The sequence below is a fragment of the Tachypleus tridentatus genome, chromosome 12, assembly GCF_004210375.1.
Source record: "Tachypleus tridentatus isolate NWPU-2018 chromosome 12, ASM421037v1, whole genome shotgun sequence".
NCBI lineage: Eukaryota > Metazoa > Arthropoda > Merostomata > Xiphosura > Limulidae > Tachypleus > Tachypleus tridentatus.
The window spans coordinates 79980066-80006933 of NC_134836.1; the positions used below are offsets into that span (position 1 = coordinate 79980066).

The 26868-nt window shown below is 34.4% G+C and overlaps 2 protein-coding genes across 2 annotated transcripts; one reads left to right on the forward strand and one right to left on the reverse strand.

Moving 5' to 3' along the window:
- The first annotated feature begins 1196 nt into the window (after positions 1-1196).
- Positions 1197-12700, forward strand: LOC143233773 (ubiquitin-conjugating enzyme E2-22 kDa-like). The gene is made up of 6 exons (XM_076470414.1): positions 1197-1328; positions 3553-3705; positions 5799-5881; positions 9869-10032; positions 11089-11153; positions 11969-12700. Exons 1-6 carry the CDS (start codon positions 1266-1268, stop codon positions 12038-12040), a joined length of 600 nt encoding a protein of 199 aa, XP_076326529.1. The 5' UTR covers positions 1197-1265; the 3' UTR covers positions 12041-12700.
- A 1442-nt stretch (positions 12701-14142) lies between these two features.
- Positions 14143-19032, reverse strand: LOC143233772 (chitin deacetylase 8-like). Its single transcript, XM_076470413.1, has 2 exons — positions 18668-19032; positions 14143-15230 (listed from the first exon to the last, which is right to left on the reverse strand). Exons 1-2 carry the CDS (start codon positions 19015-19017, stop codon positions 14402-14404), a joined length of 1179 nt encoding a protein of 392 aa, XP_076326528.1. The 5' UTR covers positions 19018-19032; the 3' UTR covers positions 14143-14401.
- Positions 19033-26868: the final 7836 nt, after the last annotated feature.

Genomic DNA, 26868 nt, shown 5'->3' on the forward strand with positions numbered 1-26868 from the left:
ATTAGGTTTGGTCTGAATTTCGTGCAAAACTACTCGAGGGCTATCTGCGCTAGCCGTCTCAAATTTAGGAATGTAAGAGGGAAAGGCAGCAAGTAATCACCACCAACACTTGGGCTACTTTTTACCAACGAATAGTAGGATTGACCGTCACATTATAACGCCCACATGACTGAAAGGCGAACATATTTGGTGCAACGGGATTCGAAACCGCGACCCTCAGATTACGATTCGAGCGCCTCAACCACCTGAGGTCCATGCATACTTTTAGTGTTGAGCCTGTGTACTACGGTATTTATGGGTGTTCTTTTTTTTTTACCACTATCTAGTTTCCTTTCGAAGGATTTTAAGAAAGTTTAGTTTGAAAGTTCATTGGATCCATGCGGAGATGCATGCAAATTTACGATGTCACTTTTTTTTTTTGCATTGTATATTGGTGTTTTTGCATTTCTTATAATTACATATATTTGTTTGTTTTTAAATTTCGCACAAAGCTACTCGAGGGCTATCTGTCCTAGCCGCCCCTAATTTAGCAGTGTAAGACTAGAGGGAAGGCAGCTAGTCATCACCACCCACCGCTAACTCTTGGACTTCTCTTTTACCAACGAATAGTGGGATTGACCGAACATTTATAACGCCCCCACGGCTGGGAGGGCGAGCATCTTTGGCGCGACGGGGATGCGAACCCGCGACCCTCAGATTACGAGTCGCACGCCTTAACACGCTTGGCCATGCCAGGCCCAATTACATATATAAGGAAAACAACTTTTCTACCTTAGAAAAACTTTTCATTAACATTAATTTATATAACTTTCGTCTAGGGAACGATTACTCCAGCTAGTTAAGTAATATTTTTTCTATGATGTCAGTTATTTTCTACTTCGAGAATAATAAAAAAAACAAGACCGGCTTTAAGGTTTTTTCTGTCACGTATTATGTGAATCTTTTACCTATTCAGAACAAAGCATGGATTTAGAATAAATAGACATTAACCTATGTCATATTCATATGACACGGCTTTAATTTATTAAATTGCATTATTTAGAATTTAGATGGATGATTAATTTACGATCGTATGAAAATCGTAGTATACCTGTAGCTAAATATATCATTAATAAAACAAGAAATGTTTATCGTGCTTTTTTTCTCTCTCACACACACAAAGTGCTTCGTAATTGCTGTTTATTAGTTACAATAAAGAAAATATTTTTCCGAACACCAGAGGGTGACGGTGATGAAATTTTACCATATTTATGAGATAGAAAGTAATGGCAAATATAGCAACGGAGCGAATTAAACGTGAATTTAAGGAAGTTGTTAAAAGTGAAGAGGTGAGAATTTAATTTCAGGAAAATCATTCGAATAAAAAGAACTGTTGCATGTTCGAATTCTAATTTCAAATAAAATGTTCGATGAAGTCCGAATCTCCTCGGGACAGTTTAGTTTACTTAATCAGTGACTGTAACTTGGAAGTGTGATTTTTGGGTCACGTCAACCTGTGCATTCTGTAACTCAAATGTAACGTGTTACTTATAAATAAATTGATTTTAAGTTAGTCCAAAATAAACTAAGGATAATTACATAAATTTAAAAATTATTATTTACGTTTTATATGTACAAAAATTTCAAAAAGTATAAGCAACTGCTTAAAAGTTTATTGTTACAAATAATTTTGAGTGATGGCCTATTTTAATTTAATTTTTATGCATTAGGTACCATGTACAATTATATAATCCAAAGTTTAAAATAAAATTTAGTTAGGGGTTAGTGTGGTATATAATTTGTATGGAAACTAAGCTAATAAACAGTGAAAGATTTGGCTGGTTTATTTTTGTTTAAAAAAGATAGTGGTCACTATCACATTGATGTGGAAGAGAATTGATATCGGTCATTTTTACAGAATTATTAATATGCTTGATAACTGAGATGAGACTGGAAAGAAAAAATTAAGGTACAGAAGTTTAATGAAGAATTTATAAACCATATTATTGTAAAACATCAAAATGGCAAATATAGGGTAGTTTAAATATATATATATATATATACACCACACGCTTCTCATTCATAAAAATTCTTAAAGGACTAGATGAAGAATGCAATGTTAAAGAATATAATAGGTCTAATAATGTTTTATGACAATTAATTAAAATGTACTTGTATATTCTTATAGTTACAATAACACATAAATGGAACTTTGCAGTAAATTGTATGCTTTTTGTGAATTTATTTGCCAGAGACTGTAGTCTCGATAACTTTTGGTTACATTATTAAGAATTCTGAAAATTTATTAACAATTTAATGTGTGAGAAGACCATTGATTTTGATGAAGACTTATGTTTCGTTTTAGTCAAGAGCAAACACTTACTGATTTTATTTATAGCACTTTTTAAATTAGAAGTTATTTTAACACAATCTAGGAATGATATGACCTAAATTAAAAACTACACAGTTCCTTCACATTTCTTTGTTTCAGGAAGGGTTTATATTGTTTGAAACGATAGTTTATAGAGGGAACTACAATGTTTTCTGGTTGAACTAATTTAAATTTTCAATGTTTAAATGTTTGGATTTCTTCTGAAGTTTAAAAAATACAGATGACCTGATTTAATGGGTTTTTTTACAGGTACTGAATTGTATTAGTGTTTTGACCAGTCTTTGTGTGGGTGACCTGTTTGATGAGAAAATTGGAATTGCAGATGTGAATATTAGGAGAAATAGGTTTCAGATTTGGAACTCTAGATGCAGAAATTTTGTGACTGTGTTTTTATACATTAAGAGAGACAGTCTTTTCAAATGACCAATCTTGTTGATATATGATGTTTGAAATCCTTTAAAAAATTTTTAATGTGAATTACAATAGCACATCTAATGTGCAATGTAATTACAATTTTTGTTTTCTTAACTTGATAGATGAAGGTTAAACTGATTGGCCAAATGGCCCTTTGTCAATGTCCACCCTCTCTTTTTATTAGAAAACATATCCTTTAAGTTTTCTTCAGATAAATTGGTGCTGTAAAAATATTTCATTTATATGCAAAAACGGCTCGTTTGGGTTGAGAAAATATTTTACATAGAAGAGCGAACAACATTTCGACCTTCTTCGGTCATCGTCAGGTTCACAAAGAAAGAGGTAACTGACCGGAAGCTGACCACATGTTTGAAAGGGGTTGTGCAACTGAGTGTCGGACGTAGAGGGTGGTGTTAGATGTTTGAAAATAAATAAAATTATATATTCAAACATCTAACACTGCCCTCTACGTTCCGACACTCAGTTGCACAACCCCTAAACATGTGGTCAGCTTCCGGTCAGTTACCTCTTTCTTTGTGAACCTGACGATGACCGAAGAAGGTCGAAACGATGTTCACTCTTCTATGTAAAATATTTTCTCAACCCAAACGAGCCGCTTTTGCATATATATTTCTCTACAAGTGGGTTTTCTCGACATCACTGAAATATTTCATTTACATGTTGGACATGTAAGTCATGCATAAGAGAAAGTGAGCTTTAAAAACTATCAGTAATTTATTTATATACATTTTGCTCTTTCTTCTTAGGTAGCAAAATGTGATATCAAGGTTGAGCTGGTCAATGACAATTATACAGAACTACGTGGAGAAATATCTGGGCCTCCAGATACTCCTTACGAAGGGGGAAATTTTGTTTTGGAAATAAAAATTCCTGAGACATATCCATTTAATCCTCCAAAGGTTTGATTTTTAAGAACTCCAACTAGATGGAAGTAATTAAGTTTATCTGATATGTTTTTTACATTTTATTACATCAGGTAAAATAAAGGGTGACTATTAATGTTTCATATATCTAACTTGTTTTTAAATATAAAACATTTATTGAAATGTCAGCGTCTTGAAAATATGCTGCTAGAAACTTGTTTAATATTTTTGAAAAGTGTGATATCTATTGATTGGTAATTTATTAATATCAGTTTTATAAGACAGAAGTAGTGTTACGATTCTGTAACAATATTACTTTTTTTTTATATTATTTCAAACATTTTTTATAAACTTTCTTGAAACCTCTGTAATATTGGCTGTCACAGTTGATTGAGTGATTTTTATTGCAAAGTTTTTAATCTTATCGAATAATAGTGTTCCTTCATCGTGGTTAGATAAATCTGTTACATTAAATTTTAATTCTTTAGAACTGTTTATTATAATTTGGAGTTCATGGTAGTGCTTTCGAATTTTATTGGCATATGAATTTCACAGTAGTGCTTTACAACTGTTTATTGGAGGATGAATTTTACAGTAGTGCTTTAGAATTTAATGGAGGATGAGGTTAACAGTTGTGCTTTATAAGTGTTTATTGGAGGCTGGAGTTCATGGTAGTACTTTATAACTGTTTATTGAAGAATGAAGTTCACAGTAGTGCTCTATAACTGTTTATTAGAGGCTAGAGATCACAGTAGTCCTTTTTAACAATTTATTGGAGGCTGGAGTTCATAGTAGTCCTTTATAACTATTTATTGGCGGCTGGAGTTCACAGTAGTGCTTTGTAACTGTTTATTGAAGGACAAAGTTCACAGTAGGGCTTTATAGCTGTTTATTGGAGGCTGGAGATCACAGTAGTCCTTTATAACTGTTTATTGGAGGCTGGAGTTCATAGTAGGGCTTTATAACTGTTTATTGCAGGCTGGAGTTAGCATGCTTTTATATATAAAGTTTTTTTCAGTAGGTAGGTTACTTCCATACACACTTGACAGTTTTTATTTAGTTGGTTGGTTCTGTACACATTTAACAGTTTTTATTTAGTAGATAGGTTACTTTCATACACACTTAATTTTTCTTTGGTAGGTTGGTTACTTCTATTCACATTTAACAGTTTATATTTGATAGGTTGGTTACTTCTCTTCATATTTAACAGTTTATATTTGATAGGTAGGTCACTTCCATACACACTTAACAGGTTACATTTAGTAGGTAGGTCACTTCCATACACACTTAACAGCTTACATTTAGGTCAATTCCATAAACATTCAACAGTTTATATTTAGTAGGTAGGTTACTTCTGTACACATTCAACAGTTTATATTTAGTAGGTAGGTTGATTCTGTACACATTAAACAGTTTTTATATTTAGCAGGTAGGTTGATTCTGTACACATTCAACAGTTTTTATATTTAGCAGGTAGCTTGCTTCTGTACACATTCAACAGTTAATATTTAGTAGGTCGGTTTCTTCTGTACACATTCAACAGTTTATATTTAGTAGGTAGGTTACTTCTGTATACATTCAACAGTTTGTATTTACAATTTACTTTACCATGCAATTTGTCCATCACAACAATTTTCTACTGTTCTTCACTGGCTAATTTGTAAACAGTATTTCACATTTATTGTCTGTAGATTTTTTCCAAAATGATAAGAGTTTATTGTATTTTGTAATTGGAATTTCCTTTAAAATACAAAAAGTTTGTTGCCATTATTAATTTTTTAACAAGCATTTTTTTCTTGTGGTAAGATTTTGCTCAGTAGTTTTGTTTGGTACAGAAACTGGTTTTATTGGTTATAGTTTGTGTTGTTGTGTTTACTATGCATTTTCTTTTATCAAAAAATATTATATTCCATGTATTCCTTTCTTTGGGCTTTTTTTGTAATTGGTGGCTTACTTTTGACAAATATTTGTAAATTGAGATTCTATATAGAATGATATATCTTTATAGGAGGTACAACTATTAATGATTTCAAGAAGTAGTGAAAGAATGTATTTTGTTGACAGAAATAATGATACATTGTTTGTGACAAAGATCTGAAACCCATACATCAGTTGTGTATGTGTTACAGGTTAAGTTTGTGACAAAGATCTGGCATCCAAACATCAGTTCTGTAACAGGAGCAATATGTCTGGACATTCTGAAGGACCAATGGTGGGTGAAGTACATGTACCAGTAGCAGAAAAATAAATTTGGTTATTCAATCAATGAGCCCTAGTGTAATCTCTAAAAGACTTGGTTAACACTTAATATAAAGCTTTCTCACCCACAACTGTAGTTTAGAACTTTGTGAAACTTCTATGTATAAAACAAATTCATTTTGCCATTTTAAGATATGTTGCCTTATTGTATTTATCAACAGGTATGAGAGTTGATTTAATGTGTTCAATTATTTGCAGACCATTTGATTAACCCTTTTGCAACAGGTCAGGGGTCAAAGACCATGCTATTGCATTTGTTGACTTGTATTCAAAATTTTATTTAAGTACTATTTTATGAACTTATGTCAGTAAATTTTGAATAAAATTGTAGATTATAATTGAAACTTTAATGTCATATGAGTTAATTTCATAATTTAAAAGTAAATATTAGAACACATCTAAATATACATTTTAGTGAGTCAGGTGGTATGTTTAATACAATGCTGTTTAAAACCAGATGTTTGTGATGTCAAAATACCAAGCTTATAGTTTTTTACAAATAATGAACTCAGATTACTGATATTGACAAGCTAGAATACAACATAAGAACATAATATCTTTTTATTTTGCTGAGATATGGCTTGTGTACTGAATCAAACATGGTGGTCCCATTCAACTTGTTCCACTTTTTGAAACAATCCCTTATATACTCTTACTACAGTATATGACGTGAATAACCAATCAACAGCTTAGAATGAATGTCCACAGAGTGGTTTTTCCCACCATTTTAATCTTTGAAAAGGCTTTGTTGTTCTTTCAATCCAAGTTTTAAAGAAGGTACGTTATGTCTTTAGTCTGCTTGAAGTTTCATATTTAGTAAAATAGAAAAAAAAAAACCTTAGTCACTAACATTAATAAATTATAGTGGAATTCTATGGTATCAGGGTAGTTATTTGTAATAGTTTGGTTATTCAACTGTATAGATATTAAACCTAAATATAAATTTTGTTTGATATCGTCCATGTGCAAAATTTTTAAAAAATTAGCAACCTATGTCCAGCAACAACCGAGTTCAAAAGTCATAATGAGAAGAGATAATTGCTTGCTTTACATCTTGATTTATTCTTTTACATTTTGAGAAAAATAAAATATAATAATTTCTTTCTAAAGAGTAATAACCTATATACATGTATATAATGCATAATAATTGAAATGTGACTGTATATTACAAAATATTAGACCACTAAAACACAACCAAGACAGGGAAGACTAAAGGTTAGTTTTATATTATAGGATATGTAACATGAGTGCACAAATACCACATCAATCCAAGTTATGTAATGTTAGCTAGGTATGACTGGAAGGTTCGTATAATGAAGATAATAAATTTATATGTCCATATATATAGTGTTATGACACTTAAGCTATTTAGACTAAGCATTTGTATTTTCTTTTGTAATATGTAGTCATTCTAGCATAAAAAGAGGATAATTTATATTCTAATATTTTTATGATGGATACAAGGTTGGTCAAGTGACAGACAACACATAGTTAATAGCATAGAAAATAACAAAATATAATATCTTACTGAAAACAAATGTTTGAAATGTATTTAGGAGGTTTTAGAGATTACACAAATATTTGAGATTTTGGGGTCAAAGAATAGTTATTTTAATCATAACATGAAATCACTTTGCACTGAGACTAGTGACAAAAGAAGCAAATCTTTTGAAGAAATATTTCATTAAAAATCTGATTTTTTTTACAAAAAATACTTATAATTTTTAATGAAAGTCGACCAACCTTTGTGAAGACACACATGCTGTATCAAAAGCTATAGTGCAGATGTTTAACATGTGCAAATGTGTAGACAAACTTGTGTGTGTTATACCGAGCCTGTTGCAAAAGGTTTAACTACAAAGCTGTAACTTTAGATGCTAATTGTATAAGGACTACTTGATTAACAACAGAGCTGTAACTTTAGATGTTAATTGTATAAGGACTACTTGGTTAACTACAAACCTGTAACTTTAGATGTTAATTGTATAAGGACTACTTGATTAACAACATATACTCTTCAAAACAAGAAATGCAAATGGGATATTTTTGTTATTTTAAAGAGAAATATATGTAATAACGTTACAAGCTCAGAGTATGTGATGTTACACGTGTTAAGGCACTGATTGTCAGACCAAAATGACAATAAAAGTTGTGCACTTTGAAAATGGAGGAAAACATCGGATTTTTCGCCAAAACGCATGCGTGTCCAATAAATTTGTTTGAGAGATCTGCATGTTCTACAAGTGCAACATGTGCAAAATCCCTATAAAAGTGACGGGTTCTCGGTTTCCATAGCTCAATGTTAAGCCACCGACACGCAATACAGTTACGCCAAGACTGACTGAAGCACAACGCAACAACGCCATTGGTCACTTGGAAGCAGGCGAATCTCGATCAGATGTTTCCAGAGCTGTGAATGTCCACCCAAGCACCATCACAAGGCTATGTAATCGTCACCAACAACATGGATCAACTCGTGACCGTCCACGATCTGGCAGACCTCGTGTGACCACACCCGCACAAGATCTCAACATCCGGTTACGTCACCTTCGGGATAGGACCACCACTGCGACGTCTACTGCCTCAACCATACCAGGGCTACGTAGGATTTCGATCAGACCGTGCGCGAACTGTCTCACGAGATGCAGGAATCCGACCTCGACGTCCAATCAGAGGCGTCATCCTCACCCAGCAACATCATCAAGCACGGCTGCAGTGGACTTAGGCACATCGGGTATGGCCTCATCGATGATGGAGGCATGTTTGGTTCAGCAATGAATCACGTTTTATGCTTCGTAGGCAGGATGGAAGGACCCGTGTTTACCGTCACCAAGGTGAACGTTTTGCAGCAAACTGTGTGCAGGATGTTGACAGATTTGGTGGTGGCAGCGTCATGATGTGGACTGCCATCATCTACAATGCCAGAATAGACCTTTTGCACATTCGAGGGTATCTTACGGCTCGATACGTCGACGAGATTCTTAGGCCCCATCATGGTGAATGTCAACGACGTTTTTCAACATGACAACGCCCGTCCTCACACAGCCCGACTCACCACTGTCTTCTTAAGACACCACAACATTAACGTTCTTCCCTGGCCCTCCAGATCACCAGATTTAAACCCCATCGAACATCTTTGGGACGAGTTGGACCGACGTCTGCGACGGTGACAACCTCAACTGCAGACTCTAACTCAGCTTGCAGCAGCTTTGCAGGCTGAGTGGACAGCCATTCCACAGGATGTGATTCGTCATCTCATCGCTTTCATGGGCAGGAGATGCCAAGCAGTTATTGATGCTCATGGGGGGCATACTCATTATTGATGTTGAGTGACGTTAAACTTCACCTTTGCAGACTTTGGATGTTCAGAAGTGAATGTGCAAAGTTTCACACATGTCATACAGAACTACCCGGAATAAACTTGTTGACAATTTGTCTCATATTTTGCCTTTTGCGTTTCTTTTTTTGGAGAGTATAGTTGTAACTTTAGATGTTAATTGTATAAGGACTACTTGGTTAACTACAAACCTGTAACTTTAGATGTTAATTGTATAAGGACTACTTGATTAACAACATAGCTGTAACTTTAGATGTTCATTGTATAAGGACTACTTGATTAACTACAAACCTGTAACTTTAGATGTTAATTGTACAGGGACTACTTGATTAACAACAGAGCTGTAACTTTTAGATGTTAATTGTATGAGGACTAATTGATTATGTACAATGTATTTCATGTATTTTGTCACATTCCAGTCAGTCTTATAAGTTCAAGAAACTTCATAGTCGCAGTTTGAAAACAAGTATGGTGTAATTAAATTTTTCTTTACATTTTTATTGTCACATTTTAAGTCTTAAAAATGAGTCCAAGGAATGTGGTTTTGTAGTTTATTGGTGAAATGTACAAGAAAAGTTTATTTCATGATCATGCTGTCAACAGGGCTGCAGCCATGACACTACGAACAGTGCTTCTCTCTCTCCAGGCACTGCTGTCTGCAGCCGAACCAGACGATCCACAGGATGCCATAGTTGCTCGTCAGTTTAAAGAAAACCCTGACATGTTCTGGCTTACAGCTAAACACTGGAGTTATACTTATGCTGGTGGTTGGTAGAAGTTTGAATTTCTTATCATAATTTAGAAATTTGGTCTTTTTAATTGTCAATCTCTGCTGCATTTCTAATATTGAAGTGTTCAGTGAAAGTGTTTTTTTTGATGAAAGGAAATTTTTGTTCAACAATTTTCATTATATACTAATAAACTAAATACAGTACTTTTGACTTCTGATGGCAGTAATAAATTGTGTTTAATATAGTTGGTTGCTGCTTCATGTATGGTACAACTGATTTCCTTAAGAACTTAATTTGTCATAAATGACAAAAGTTTCAACTATGAATTGAGTCATTTAAATTTGTTGTCGTAAAGTTATTGTTTATATGTTGTGGATAAAACTGGTGTCATGTGTTTTCAAACTTAAGTTGTTTTTAACTAAACATTCTGTTGGTTAATGATCTAAACAGTGTGAAAATTAAATGTAATTGTTTCTATTACCATTTTGTTTGACATGAATCAAAGGCACTTATGACCTCAAAATGTAAAAGGAAGATTATCACATTATTTAAATTCATTCTGAGAGTGTTGGAAAAATTGTTAGAGAGAAAATTGTGTTGTATTTGAACTGTTTCAGATTTTTGGTTTAAGGGTTAAGATACATGGTTGGTTGATATGTTCCCTTGAAATGTAAGAATTGAGATCCATGGTTGACTTGTTCCTTTAGAATGTAAGGATTAAGATTCATGGTCGGTTGATATGTTCCTTTAAAACATAAGGATTGAGATCCATGGTTGATATGTTCCTTTAAAACATAAGGATTGAGATCCATGGTTGATTTGCCCCTTAAAAATATATAAATGTTAGTACTGTTGGTTACAGAGTTAAATAAATGTGTAAATGTTAGTATTGTTGACTACAGAGTTATATAAATGTTAGTACTGTTGGCTGCAAAGTTATATAAATGCTAGTGTTGTTGGCTACAGAGTTATATAAATGCTCATGTTGTTGGCTACAGAGTTATGTAAATGTATGTTTAGAGTAAGAGTTAATCAGGTGTCATTTGTTTAAATTTGAACATAACACATTTACTCATTCCTTTATTCCAACAGCTTCAAATAGCTTTCCAGAATGTGATGTTAAAATCAAGAGGTTGGTTGACATCGGAGTGGATGAGGTAAGTTATGCAGTTAGTGTATTTACTATGAAAAATGTTAGTAGTGTAAAACACATTCAGTAGAGAAGTATACATACCTATTTAGTGAGAATGGAGTATACATATGTATTTTAAGAAGTACCTTATGTTGAGATGTATCTTAGAACGTACCCTGTGTTTAGAAGATGTATGTTAAGTAAGTAGCTTGTGTTGTAAAGATGTTTCTTGAAATGTACTGTGTTTAGATGTATGTTAAGTAAGTAGCTTGTGTTATAAAGATGTATGTTGAAATGTACCCTGTGTTTAGAAGATGTATGTGAAGTAAGTAGCTTGTGTTGTAAAGATGCATCTTAAAACGTACTGTGTTTAAATGTATGTTAAGTAAGTAGCTTGTGTTATAAAGATGTATGTTGAAATGTACCCTGTGTTTAGAAGATGTATGTGAAGTAAGTAGCTTGTGTTGTAAAGATGCATCTTGAAACGTACTGTGTTTAGATGTATGTTAAGTAAGTAGCTTGTGTTATAAAGATGTATGTTGAAATGTACCCTGTGTTCAGAAGATGTATGTGAAGTAAGTAGCTTGTGTTGTAAAGATGCATCTTGAAATGTACCCTGTGTTTAGAAGGTGTATGTTAAGAAACTAGCTTGTGTTGTTTTTGTTCCAGATGTTTCTGTTAACTAATTATTTCCCTTCCATTATTTGTAAATTTCATGCAGTAGATACTAGTTTTATATAGATTAAATAAGGGTTTGATACAGAGAAGGAGAGAGCAAAATTTGATGTATTAGTGAGTGTATTGACTTTGTGATACTGACCATTAACTTCCCTTATCTAGCACAGAGCTCGAGTGGCCTTATCTTCATATAACTGGGACTTGGAAAAAGCTACTGAATCCATCTTTAGTTAGAATTTTGTAAGAAAAACCTGTGGAACAAAGAAAGTGTAACATGGTAATTGTTTTAATGCAAGAAAACAAGCTTTGAAAAGGTTGCATGTGTGTTAGTCAATTCCTAAAACCATTTCAAAATCTTCATTAAAATAACTCCAAGATGTATCCATGACAACTTCATCAGTGGAGATTGAGTCATTACATGTTCAGATTCTTGTCAGCTTCCTCATAGAGATTCTATGGTTAAGACTGTGTTAAAAGATTTTATTTTTCAGAAGTATTTCATTACAAAACTTGTAGAAACTGAAATTGTATAATATTTTGTATCAATTTCGTTTGTTTTTTTTAAGATCAGAAGATATCTGTTGGTTAACCATTTTATTTTTCAGTAGTATTTCATTACAAAACTTGTAGAAACTGAAATTGTATAATATTTTGTATCAATTTCGTTTGTTTTTTTTTAAGATCAGAAGATATCTGTTGGCTAACCATTTTATTTTTCAGAAGTATTTCATTACAAAACTTGTAGAAACTGAAATTGTATAATATTTTGTATCAATTTCGTTGTTTTTTTTTTAAGATCAGAAGATATCTGTTGGTTAACCATTATTTTCTTAGTCATTTCTGTTCCTTTATGTCATCACATAAGTGAAAAATAAACACAGATGTTTCATTTCAGGATTGAGTTTTCTTTACACTGTTGTAATTATCTTTGATTTAAATACACACACATTAATATTTTCACAATGGTTATTTGAGCCCAGTAGCAGTTAAGATGCAGATGATAATAAATGTTTAATATGAAAGTATATTTATTATTCCATTAGGATTTCAAGTAATGATTTTAATGGAACATGGATATTAGTGAATTTCATAAACATGGTTACTGCCCTTCCTTTCTATCATAAATCCAGCTTATTTGGTAGAGACTGCTTTCCTTGTTAGAAAGTGTTAATTGTTTGTAATGATTGAAGATAATTGTCACTGCTTTACTTACTGTACAAAGTTATGGAATGAGCCAAAGTATTACTGAAGGTCTAATTGCTGTTTTCAACATTCATGGATGACATGTTAATGCAGTACTGTTCTTAGTCCTGTCCGTGTTTATAGGACTTTGATCTGTCAACATACTCAGTATGTGTGGTGTTATCTTGTACAGATTTCAGATCTAAGTTGTGTTAGCTGTTGATCTGATATCCAGTGATTCAGACATCATAAGTATCACACAGTTAGGTAGTTGATACCATTTTTACCCATGGATCACTCATGGTTAATCGCTTCTGCTGATCTTACTGATGAATAGATATTAGACAGGATTCTCTGTATTTGTTCAAAGACTGAACTCAAGTGTTAGATTAGCTCCGTAGTCAACTCTAAGGTTAGCTGTATAATTAATCAAATGGATCAATCATGGTTGATCACTTCTGCTGATCTTACTGATGGATAGATATTAGACAGGATTCTCTGTATTTGTTAGTGTAGGATTAGCTCTGTGGTTAACTCTAAGGTTAGCTGTATAATTAATTGTTAGTTTTGTTCTTTTAATACAATTCAATGTGCAATAACTTTAATGTTGTTAAAAAATAAATTCAAGTTAATTGTAACATTACTACTAATCCTGTTCTTACACTAACTGTAATTAATACTGAACACTAGAGGTGTGATTAACACACATCCACAGTGCTAATTTAGTGTTTTAAGTGAATGATGAATTTGATTTTAAGCTGATTTGTATGTAACTAATATTCTTATCATAAAATTGCTATTCCTGGAACAACTGTTCTTTGGAAAAAATTTTAATTATCAAACTTAATTTACTGGGGACAGAGGCTAAAAATATTTAAAAGTGATAGGAAGGTCCGAAGTTTAAGCCAGGATAAGCTTTCTGCTATCATCTGTATGTTGTGAAAGTGACACTGAATATTGCCATTCATTTGTGTTGGCAGTGGGTGTTACATGTCTGTTCTGTTCCTGAAGATAACAGTCATGAAAATTAATTATTTTTTTAAATATGTTTTTCACTATTCCAAATTGTTAAGATTAATTTAAAATATAATTTAAACTTTGATGTTCAGTTTTATATGAACAGAAATGAATTGTAGTAAAGTTGAAACAAAACCTTTTGTTTATGTGGAAATATCATATTTTATTTAAATTTAAATATCTCTGTTTATTTAGTTTTTCAGGTATCCAATAATTATTTAGACTAGAAAAAAAACAGAAATTTCTCTTAATTTTAAAAATCAAATCTAATTTTCAAAACAAATTTCTTGTATTTTAGAGCAGGGCCAAAACTTTAAATAATTTAAGGATTAAAAACAAAGATTTTTTTTGGTTCTTCAAACTCACACCTATAATACCCAAAATAAACTACTTCTATTATGAACGTTCTCCTGTTGGGTTTTTTAGCCAAGGATATACCTCAGGACAGGGAGTACAAGTTGACATAATCCGCGGACCTTCGAATGGTGTGTCCTCTTTGTTGTACTGGCAAACACTTTTAGAATTACATTTGTTGGGAGTAGGAGTCTTTACACATTTCTTTTGTGTGTACGATGACAGTGGTTTGGGATCTTTAAAATAGTCCAACATTTCTGAAATGGTGACCATGAAAACATCATCTTTGGTTAAGGCCCAGTCAACAAACTCAAGATAGCCTTGTTTTCGATTTTCATTTTTAAGCCACGTCTCATGTAAGAAAAGTGGTAAAGGTGCCCGATTAGAGTTATAGTGGAAGTTGAAATTCGTCTTGAGAAAAGTTAGAGTTTCTTCTTTAGTCTCAGGCTGCGGTGAGCAGGCATCCAGCATAGAGCAAGGTACTTCTATTGTGGAACCATCTTCCAATTCCATGTCTGTATACTGCATAACCATTGGAACAATCCAAAAGCCATTGTATTTCTCACTAGGACAAGGTGGGATAACACAGTCTTGTTTGTACCCATAATCCATCGTATAGGGATACAACTTCAGGACATTTTCATTCCCAGAATATCTTCGAGTTGGCATAGATGAGTCCCATTTGAACTTGTTTTTGGATATAGTGTTGAAAAAGTCATCTCCACTCGTTTGTAAGAAAGGTGCTCGTATTCCTGTTATTTCGCTTTCTTCGATAAGGGCATACTTAGACAACATCAAACGCATGTCTGTCATTTCATCTTTCACTCTTTCTTCATTGGCATTCTTCCAATAGTCATGATAAGGTTTATGACTGAAACATTTCAAATAAGAACCTTATTAAGTTTCTTTGTGTATAGAAACTCACTTCTTTATATGAATGTATATAAAAACATTAAGTAAAAAAGGGTTATTTAACAGAACTGAAAATATATTGACAAAAGTATAGGTTATGTGTGTAAATTGGATATTTGTAGTTCTGCAAATCAAAACTTAATACCTGTGGCAGACAAAGAACATCAGGTCTGTCATGAAGCTATGAGATCAATCAAACAGTTCTTGTTTGTATTTTGAATGTACGTTTTATTACAGTTAACTTAATTTCTGCAAAAAATTTTCACCAAAAAGGACTTTTAATTTAAAAAAACAACAAAAAAACTCAACCAAAATTCATAACATTATAAATTTTGTAGAGAACTTTAACTTAGATCAATTATGGAAAAAAGAAGCAGCAGGAAGAATGCAAAAGAATCTTAGCCAAAATATTCAAAAGTTTATGTTTCCTACAGCGTCAAGGTTTAGCATTACGTGGACGTGGACATACTGATACGGAGGGGAAGTTCCTGCAGATAATAAAGCTCCTGGAAGAGGAAGATCCTGAGTTGACGTCCGACTTGTCAAAGAAAACCACATTCACATCACCCCAGGCTCAGAATAAAATGATGGAGATGCTCAGCCGTCAAACACTGAGGAACATAGCACACGAAGTGCAGCAAAGTAAAATCTTTGCATTAATGGTTGATGCCACTCAAGATTTTACAGGTGCCGAACAGGAAGCAATATGTGTACGATACGTCCATGAGACATTTCTTGGTTTGTACAGTGTTTCCAATACAACTGGTGAAACAATATTTTCGACTACACTTAATGTACTGACTAGACTCAATTTACCACTGTCAGGATTAAGAGCACACACTTATGATGGAGCCGCTAACATGAGTGCTGCGTACAGCGGATGCCAGGCAAAAATAAAAAAGAACCAACCGTCAGCTTTGTTTTTTCACTGCAGAGCACACAAGGCTAATTTAATAATGCAACATGCAGTTGAAGCTTGTGAATGTATTCGAGATTCTATCTAGTGGGTACGTTAACTTGGTGTCTTGCTTCAGAGGTCAGGCAAATACAAGACAATCTTTGAAAATATTATATCGTCAGACAGCCACAACGGTCCAGTTAAATACATCTGCCCACTGTGTCCAACATGCTGGTTGTGCCCCCTATCTGCAATTACATGTGCTAATGATCACTACAGGAACATTGTTGATTCTTTGTCTGAATTAGCAAATGAGAAATCAGATGTAGCAGTGAAAGCACGAGGTCTGCTGGACAGATTTGACAAATGAAAGACAGTTTTAGGATTGTTGATGGCTCAGCATCCATTAGCTGTATTAGAGGAACTAAACCGTGCATTCCAAGCAAAATCAGTGACAGTATCTGGCATGATTGAAGCATCTGCAATGAGAGTTGAGCAATTGTGGGTATTGCGAACAGAGGAAAATTACAACAAGATATTTGATGAAGCTGAGAAAAGGTAACTTCCCTAGATCTGGTGCCTATTGAATTACCACGCATTCGCAGACCCCCCAGAAGGATCACAGGTGATGGCTCAGAACACCATTCTAAAACAGCTAGAGATTACTACAGAAGCCAATATTTTGAATTTGTGGACACAGTCATAGAACATCTGATCACTAGATTCAATGCAGACAACAATGACTTGAAGCAATACCTGGCACTTGAGAACACGATCACCTCTGGCAAGATTGACAACTCGGTTATAAACTTCTATCCTGAAATCTCTGCACAACAGCTCGAGTTTCAGTTGCCCATGTTCAAAGGAACAACAAAAGTAGTATCTCTGAAAGGTGCGAAGGATGCTTACTGTAAAATGCATGACACAAGCCAGCAGATGTTTAGTGATGTGTTTCTTCTCATGAAAATTTTGCTTGTATGTCCAGTATCCAGCTGCGAATGTGAACGCAGCTTTTCTGCATTAAGATGGTTGAAGACGTGGTTAAGGTCAACTATGTCTCAGTACTGCCTCAACCATGTGGCAGTTTGTCACACCCACAAAGATGAGGTCGACAATATAAATATAGAAGAGCTTAATAAAGAATTCATAAACAGATCATCACAAAGGAGGTCTACGTTTCGGAACATGTAGACTAGGGGACGAAATGAATCTTACTTCAATGAAAAGTATGAATAATTATGTGCTGCATTGTATTGATGTGAAATTTTCAAGAGTTCGCAAAGACATTTTAATCATTTTTTATCAAACAACATGAACAGTTTTTAGTTGATATAAACTTATCAAGGGTAATTACTAATTTTATTAATATTTGAAAACGTAATTCATGCAATGAAAGTTATTAGTAACCTTGTTAAGTATAATGGTCATCTTTTATACTGTGCAGTGTGCAGGAATAAATTCATGTGGCAGTTAATTTATGACACATTTGTTTTTATTCTATTAACATTTTGAAAACTGTTCAAAACACCTCACTTATACAAACCTACATGGAAACCTTGAAGTATCATTGCAACAAGATTACTCTGTGACTGCATGTTTACAGCTTTCAGATTCACGTAATCAGAGATTACCAATTTGCAAATTGAACAGTCCACATAAGTGGTTGCAAAAATCACCCCCCCCCCACCCTTGGGTATAAAAAACCTAGTCCCTAGTAGTGACGATTCTATCGTGTTCAGTGTGGTCGCCAGGATTATGAACTATAACCTTATAATCTTTATTGTATCATAAAGAAGTGAATATGTGACCACTTTTCTGAGAGACTTTTTCTCGATCATCTACTTATGTGGACATGAGCTTTTAAGTATGAGTATTTTAAAGGCACGTCTGTTGGAAATATATTGTCTCGATAGACATATTTCTATCAATGTGTGTACCTCTGAATATTTCACACCTTGTAAAAACTACGTTTTGTTTTAACTTTGTATGTTATGTAAGTTGTCTGTTACATTTTGCGAAAAAATATTTTTTTTATTTGAAGATTGTTAATGTAAAGTAACTTGAAATCGTTAATGATACAAAGAGGTACGCCCAATTTCACCGTGGTGCCTTTTTCTTGGGTTGGAGGGTACTGTTTCGTACTTTTATGGATATGAGCATTGTTCCATATTGACACTGTTCTGAACTTTCAATTGGCCTACTATTTGGCTCAACACTATTTAACAACTGTCTCTATGGATGTTCTGTTTGTAAAGATTGCTCAAACACCTCTTCAGCTCTGATAAACTTTCACGAGGCTTGCCCGTGGACGTAAAGCTTATGTCAAAAACATGGCGGATTTGTTCTGACCTGTGATAACACATTATTACACTTTTTTATATTATATAAAGCATATATTAACCTACCTTCTGTATTATAACAACTTATAACAGTTGATTTTACGAAGATATTTTAGAATTACTTTTCGAAGTGTTTGAATGACGAAAACTTATATTTACCTGATGGAGTGACTAGCAATCTCGTTACCATGCCGCCAATACTTATGAACCAGGGTGTAGTCGTTGTACTCGTGCGTGACGAAGAATGTACCAGTGATTGGACAGCTATTTTTCTTATTTTTCTTCCCACTTAAAAATATATCTGTATAAGTAACGTTGTTTAGGATGTTCAACGCGTCATCGAAAGTTAGAAGGATAAATTGGGGGATGTCTTTCGAATTAATTTTATGAAATGTCAAATCATTAACCGCGCAGCGACAGCTTGGTAACTTACAGTTCCCGCCCTGCTCACACTTCTCTTCTCCGCTAGCTGTCGTCGACAGTATACTCAAAAGTATCGTTATGAACATGGTTACCCAGAGGCTAGTTCGTCTTTTCGCTATTTAAAGCTGATAATTTAAGAAAGCAGTTGTTCAATTCTCACAGTTTTGTTGATAAGTGTTATGTAGTGTTTCGTGAGTTATAAATAAAGTGATAGCAACATATTATGCAATTCATAATGTGAAACACGTTCTTGCACATTTTGCTCTTGTTAAGAAAACGTCTGGTATATTTTTCTAGCTTGCGATAAAAAACGAAAATTTAAACATTCATATTTTTAAAGAAACAATAGTTTTAGTGTAGTTTAATATTTCTTAGCGTAGTGTTTTAGTGGTTCACTACATCACAAAAAATTGCGACTTTTGTTGTTGTTTCGTTCTAAAATTATTAATTTTTATAATATTTAGTATTAAGTATTATGAGTTCATTGACATGCTGCTGAGCAACCAGGGAGTATTTATAAATTATATTTGGAATTTCCGATAGCGATAAAACAAATTTCCGAATTTTGAGTTGATTGTTTGAAGAGAAGTTTTATTTCTTGTTTAATTGTCTTGTTAAATGTATTAAATACATTTTTAAACTCTCTGCAAAATGAAAATATTTTATTCATTATATCAAAAATTTATTGGTATTTAATTTTTGGCGGTTAAACTAAATATTTGTTATCTATCGGTGAATTATAAAACTATTTTAACAAATCATAAAATCACATAAACTAATGCAGCCTAATTATACCTTTCAAAAAATAAATCACAAAACTAATGATATCGGAAAATAATAGCCAAGGCTTAAGTTGCATGTGAAAATGGCCTGGCATGGCCTAGCGCGTTAAGGCGTGCGCTTGGTAATCTGAGGGTCGCGGGTTCGCGCCCGAGTCGCGCCAAACATGCTCGCCCTCCCAGCCGTGGGGGCGTTATAATGTGACGGTCAATCCCACTATTCGTTGGTAAAAGAGTAGCCCAAGAGTTGGCGGTGGGTGGTGATGACTAGCTGCCTTCCCTCTAGTCTTACACTGCTAAATTAGGGACGGCTAGCACAGATAGCCCTCGAGGAGCTTTGTGCGAAATTCAAAAACAAAACAAACAAGCATGTGAAAATACACATTCACATTTTGTTTAAAAAATAAGATACCATGGTTGAAAGATGCAGTTCAAATAAACGTATTAAAGAATTAGAATTATTGTAAATTTCTGACTTAATATGTTATTTTGAGTACACTCAACTACAGATAAGATGCTTATTGAATATTATGCACAGATTAGGAAAGCTAATTGTATTTTAGGATATATAACGCCAGAGTAAGTCATATAGCTATAGTGGTAGATTTAAGGTTGTGTGGGCCCATGGGCTTATGTATTTGATGGACTCTATATCCCATGCAATTTTACATAGAATAAAACTATCAATGGGTCCTCATTAAGACTATGGATCCTGGGGCAGATCCCCCTCTAGCCTCTACCTAAATATGCTACTGCTTAAGGTTATATAAATATAGCGACTACGATTAAATCAGAAGAGAATGTTTAGCATGACCCCGTGGTTAAGAAACGATTCCCAATTTGCTGATCGAGGATTCAAAGTCTATTACTGAACATGCTCGTTTTTATCAGGCGCAAAGGAATTATAATGTGACATTCAATCTCGCAGTTTGTCGTTTAAGAAGTATAAGCCTAGACTTGGCCTGAGTTATTACTGTAACATTACAATAATACTGGTGAAATGTAGTTCTTAAAACAAAGAGTTATTTAACTACTTAAGGTTAGATTATGGTGATCAGATGTCAGTCGTTGTCATGGCTACTAATCAAGACATTGAAGATGATCGTTTTTCAATTCAGGACATGTTTTCTACCTTCAGGTTGTACTCCTAGATTACCCAAGAGTAAACATATGTCAGGACATATATTTTTTACTTTCAGGTTGTATTCCTAGATCGCTCAACAGTCAACATACGTCAGGACATGTATTTTCTTCTTTCAGATTGTACTCCTGGGTTGTTCAACAGTAAACAAACAGATCTAGTGCATGACCAGGTGGTTAACGCACTCAACTCGTAACCTGAGGGTTGTCATACCAAACATGATCGCCCTTTCAGCCGTGGGGGTGTTATAATGTGACAGTCAATCCCCTTATTTCGTTGGTAAAAGAGTAGACAAAGAGTTGGCGGTGGGTAGTGGTGATTAGCTGCCTTCCCTCTAGTTTTACACTGCTAAATTAGGGACGGTTAGCGCAGATAGCCTTCAAGTAGCTTTGCGCAAAATTCAAAACAAACTAAACCAATCTACTCTTAGGTTACCTAACAGTAAGCCCTAAAGCATATAACGCAAGAAAATCGGGATTCGATACTTAGTGGGCTTAAATCAGGTAGCCCTTGATGTAGTTCTTTCCTTAGAAACAACCAAACAAATTGCCAGTGAAATAGATAATTCGATATAAAAATTTTAATTTGTTGACGTATATATCCAAACTAATATAGATCTAAGAAAGTATAGAATTTATTCAAATTTATATTCGCAAAGAAACAAAAAATTTTGGTTAAATTCCAGACAAAAACCATAATTAAAAGTATGGACGGAAGGCATGAGCAAGGAGCCAGGCGCTTGACTGGCAATTTGAGGGTTGAGGGTTCGAATACCCGTCCCACCAAAGGTGCTCACTCTTTCATAGGTGGGGTTGTTATAAAGTGACGTTCAATTTAACTATTCGTTGGTGAAAGAGTAACCCAACAGTTGGCGGCGAGTAATGAAGACTAACTGTCTTCCTTCACCTGTTTCTGTTTCTCCTGCTAAATTAGAGACGTCTAGCGCCGATAGCCCTCGTGTAGCTTCTTGGTCAGTATTTATTCTTCGTTGATCCATTAATCAAAATAAAAGAAATTAAAGTTTTATTCCACCATTTTAAACTAGTTTTACAAAAACGCACAGAAGGAAGAACTAACAAAATAAATTTTATTGTATAAATTACATGAAAATAAACTTCAAGGTATTTTGCACCATAGTATTAAATTTTCAATCTTTATTCGAAAACTTAAAATGGCTTATTTGATAAAATGTTAGTGTCATAGATATGCTGCAGAGAACTCTAAACGTCTCGCTAAGCCTCATCTTTCTTTCCTCAGCAGAAAATGGCCAGCTGTTCGAACAAAAAAATTAAAAGTTCTGTCGCAAAAAATATTCACATCCGTTTCGTCTGGTATCTGTTTTAAATAATTCAACTTCATGAGACGATTGGGACATAATTCATCTGTTGCTTAAAACCTAACTGTAGCGTATCCGGGACGAAAATGTTTACCCTGAGAAACGGTGCACTTGCTAAGCATATTTTTCATTGGGTAATAAAAAAGTGAAAAATATAATTTAAGTACAGTTGTTTTAAAATGTATATGAATTATAACTCTTGGATAATATATGCTTGATTCATTTGACCACATTCAAAATATTAAGAATATTGTAAAAAGTCTAAAATATATGGTAAGTAGGCTTTACAAAACCTTGAAATCACATTTTATTTTCTACATTGGTAATATTTACATAAGTTTTAAATCGATATTTCTCAGTTAATACTTTTAAATTTGATATACTATTTTTACCCTTTATAAATCAGTGCTACTATTTTGAACAATTTACAAATGAACAGATCTAGTGCTACTTGTACATGTTTTTTTTTTAATTTTAAAGTGACGCTACTGTTTTACAGAATATATAAGTATTTTCACAAATTTAAATCAGAAGTCTATTTGTAGAACTTTTAACATTATGTATTTAAATTGACTTTTACGAATTTTAGAAGTTGTAATTCTATATGTCAAAACTATAAATAAATATTATTCTTTAAGGACAGTAGAATGTGGCTCACTAGTAAGGACATCGGATTTTATGACCATGAAAGCGTTATAAGGGTGACTGTCAAATCTTACTATTTGGTAAGACATAAGACTGATAGTAGATACTATTCACTAGCTGTCTTCCCTTTGCTTTATAAGTTTACAAAAGATTAGTGGCTTCTAGCACAAGTAACATTTGAGTAGCTTTGTGCAAGAATCAGAAAATAAAGAACTCTTTTGAACTTTTTGTAATGTGAACCACAACACAAACACTATGAACGATGCTATCATGTTATTAAATCTATAGATCTGAATGATAGGCGAATTACAATTTAAATCATTATAACTACAATGTTGTTTGCCAACGTTCTAGTTCATAATCCTGGTTATACAAATTATACTTTTTTTTAAGAATCTTCAAAATTCTTGAAAAAGTTCTAAATCGGCGGTATTCATTGCAAAGGTGTAAAAAGATACAACTACTTGAAAAGGTTTACATAAACGATATTCTCTAGAAAGATTTTGATAAGTATTAATCCTTGTGGAATTTCTTTTTCTGCAGAACTGTTAAAGTAGCACTAAATTTATTTGTTATATAATTTTTAAACAGGCAGTATTCGCACTTGTATAAAAAACAAAAACAAACTATAAACGAATGACACAGAAACAGTGCCGGATCAAGACGATCGTAAGGCCTAGCACCTCATGATCTGTTCTTTCTCTATCTCATGTGTATCATAGCCCCCATGGTCTCTTTTATCCACTCAGTACTCAGTCTTGCCTTACCATGCCTTAAAAGTACCTTCTTTTGTCAGTGAATCCCCTTGCACCTAGTGGTCTACTAATTAAATTTTTTTTAGTGTTCATATAACTAGTCACTGATCCAATACCTAGCTCAATGTGTTGATCCATCCTTAAACTAATAATGTGTTAACAACTATTTTTTAACATAAAAAAATCCTCATATCAGGATTTAGAGAAATATCGTGCCTTTATGTATATCTTTCATGTATTAACACGTGTTGCCCTTAAGTTAATGTTGTTGTTTGGTATTAAGCACAAAAGGCCTACCACTGCTATCGAAACCCGGTTTCTAACATTATAAGTCCGTAGATATACCGCTGTGCCACTTGGAGGAGCGCCATAAGTTAAACATTTTATTTCATAGTGTTTTTATGCATTAGTTTTACGTAATTTCAAGTGAAAATGAACTACCTGACAGATTTGTTCACGGTATCCACTGTTTTACAATGAATACACACAAGGGCGTAGATCCTGGGGGGATGGGGATACATCCCCCTTCATTTTAGGTAGGGGGTATGGTGCATACAATCTCCCCCCCCCAACAGTTTGGTCTGTTGAATTGTTTTATTGCATTACAGAGCTACAAACTGTGTGTTTGTTCTTGTGATTCTCGTGTTTTTACCAATCGAATTACATAATTAGGCCTAGATGTAGGATGGCCCGGCATGGCCAAGCGTGTTAAGGCGTGCGACTCGTAATCTGAGGGTCGCGGGTTCGCATCCCGGTCGCGCCAAACATGCTCGCCTTTTCAGCCGTGGGGGCGTTATAATGTGACGGTCAACCCCACTATTCGTTGGTAAAAGAGTAGCCCAAGAGTTGACGGTGGGGGGTGATGACTAGCTGCCTTCCCTCTAGTCTTACACTGCTAAATTAGCGACGGCTAGCACAGATAGCCCTCGAGTAGCTTTGTGCGAAATTCAAAAACAAACAAACAAACAAACAAACCTAGATGTAGGCTTTTTCAGAAGCTGAAATGTACATCTTTAATATAGGCGTGCTTCTAAGCTTTTCGATCTAAGCAATAGTTCGTATCAGTCAGTAGACCTAAGTATACATGCAAGGCTTGCAAGCACTATCACAGAATCTACCTACGTCTTGTATGTAGTGTAAGATTAAGTAAAATTTTCATTACAACTGATTGAACAGAGCGTGAAATTCGAAAATATTACTCCCAAGCGTAAACTCCTGTGATCTAGATCTGGCAGGCCATTTGTAGTTTGTCGCTGCATCAATCTTATGTGTATATTGTGCGATTTTCCTAGCCATTTGTTCTTATGCATGTCTAGCCGGTTTTATTGTCGAACGCCTTACTCTCCTTAGCTGCCGAATCGCTGACCATAGTGCACGTTTGGTGTACAGTTAACGACAGGTTCGGGCCCATCGGATCCAGACGCGCCCTACATCATTCCCCTCCGCTCCCTTTAGTCTGAGCCTCGATTTTACAACAGGGCTCATTAAACCTGTGTTTGTGGCCTTCATTAATCCATGAAATTTCAGATTATCACCGCCCTTTAATAAAGTGTTGGTAAAAGAAACAATATATTCTCTTATCAAAGAGAGTAAAAATATTGTATTTTCTTGTATAATTAGAACACAAAAGGAGCGTTTTCAACGGCTTGAAGCCTCTACTCGAATTGAATTGCTAGTTTTTATTTAGATGTTTTTACTTAATAGACGTGCTTATAGACGTTATATCACAACGTGTTTGCCTTTTGATGAGCTTTAACACGAATATAATATATTTGTGATTATTTAAGTATTTTTCGAGAAACTTGCAATTACTTGTGTTTTAACTAGCACACATTATTGTCCCAGCGATGCCCTGGCGATCAGTCGGCTCGGTCGTCACTGTGAGGTTCGCGCGTTCGACTTAAATACATTGTACAGTTCATTCCTACTTCCATTCTGTTCTATCTTCGTTCTTTGTACGTTAGAGTTTTTCAATAAAAACTGTATCTTAGCCTGTTGAGTCATCTGGGAAACAGATTCTAATCATGACAAGCAAGCGTCTGAAACTTTTCGATATTAGACAGTTCTGCAAGCCAGCTACAAGTACTACAAGTGACAATGCAGATGCAGATAATTCAACAACCTCAAGCAAAGGAATAGAAACTTGCCATACAGTGGAAATACCATGTTCATCAGAGGACGAGTCTGAAAATGCTTGTGCAACTATTACACATCCTGAACCACCAGATAGTTGTGAAACAAGTTTGTGCAGCAATGAAAAATCTGACACTCCACAGTTACAGTGTGGAAAGCCATATCATCCAGACGCACAATTAATACCACGACAGAAAGCAAAATCTCAAGATATCAACTTTCAGGGAAAGTGGTTTGATGAGTTTCCATGGCTACACTTTAACAGTCAGACTCAAAAGGTCATATGCTTTCATTGTGCCAAGGCGGGAAATAGAGGCCTTTTTACAGGGAAATTGGAGAGGCCAGTGAAGTATACCTTCATATCCACCGGTTTTTGCAACTAGAAAAAGGCAAAACACTTGATGTAACTCCAGTGATTGTTCAGCTGCATGATAGAAAAATGAAGCAGCAGGAAGAATGCAAAAGAAGCTTAGCCAAAATATTCAGAAGTTTACGTTTCCTACTGCGTCAAGGTTTAGCATTACGTGGACGTGGACATACTGATACGGAGGGGAAGTTCCTGCAGATAATAAAGCTCCTGGAAGAGGAAGATCCTGAGTTGACGTCCGACTTGTCAAAGAAAACCACATTCACATCACCCCAGGCTCAGAATAAAATGATGGAGATGCTCAGCCATCAAACACTGAGGAACATAGCACACGAAGTGCAGCAAAGTAAAATCTTTGCATTAATGGTTGATGCCACTCAAGATTTTACAGGTGCCGAACAGGAAGCAATATGTGTACGATACGTCCATGAGACATTTCTTGGTTTGTACAGTGTTTCCAATACAACTGGTGAAACAATATTTTCGACTACACTTAATGTACTGACTAGACTCAATTTACCACTGTCAGGATTAAGAGCACACACTTATGATGGAGCCGCTAACATGAGTGCTGCGTACAGCGGATGCCAGGCAAAAATAAAAAAGAACCAACCGTCAGCTTTGTTTTTTCACTGCAGAGCACACAAGGCTAATTTAATAATGCAACATGCAGTTGAAGCTTGTGAATGTATTCGAGATTCTATCTAGTGGGTACGTTAACTTGGTGTCTTGCTTCAGAGGTCAGGCAAATACAAGACAATCTTTGAAAATATTATATCGT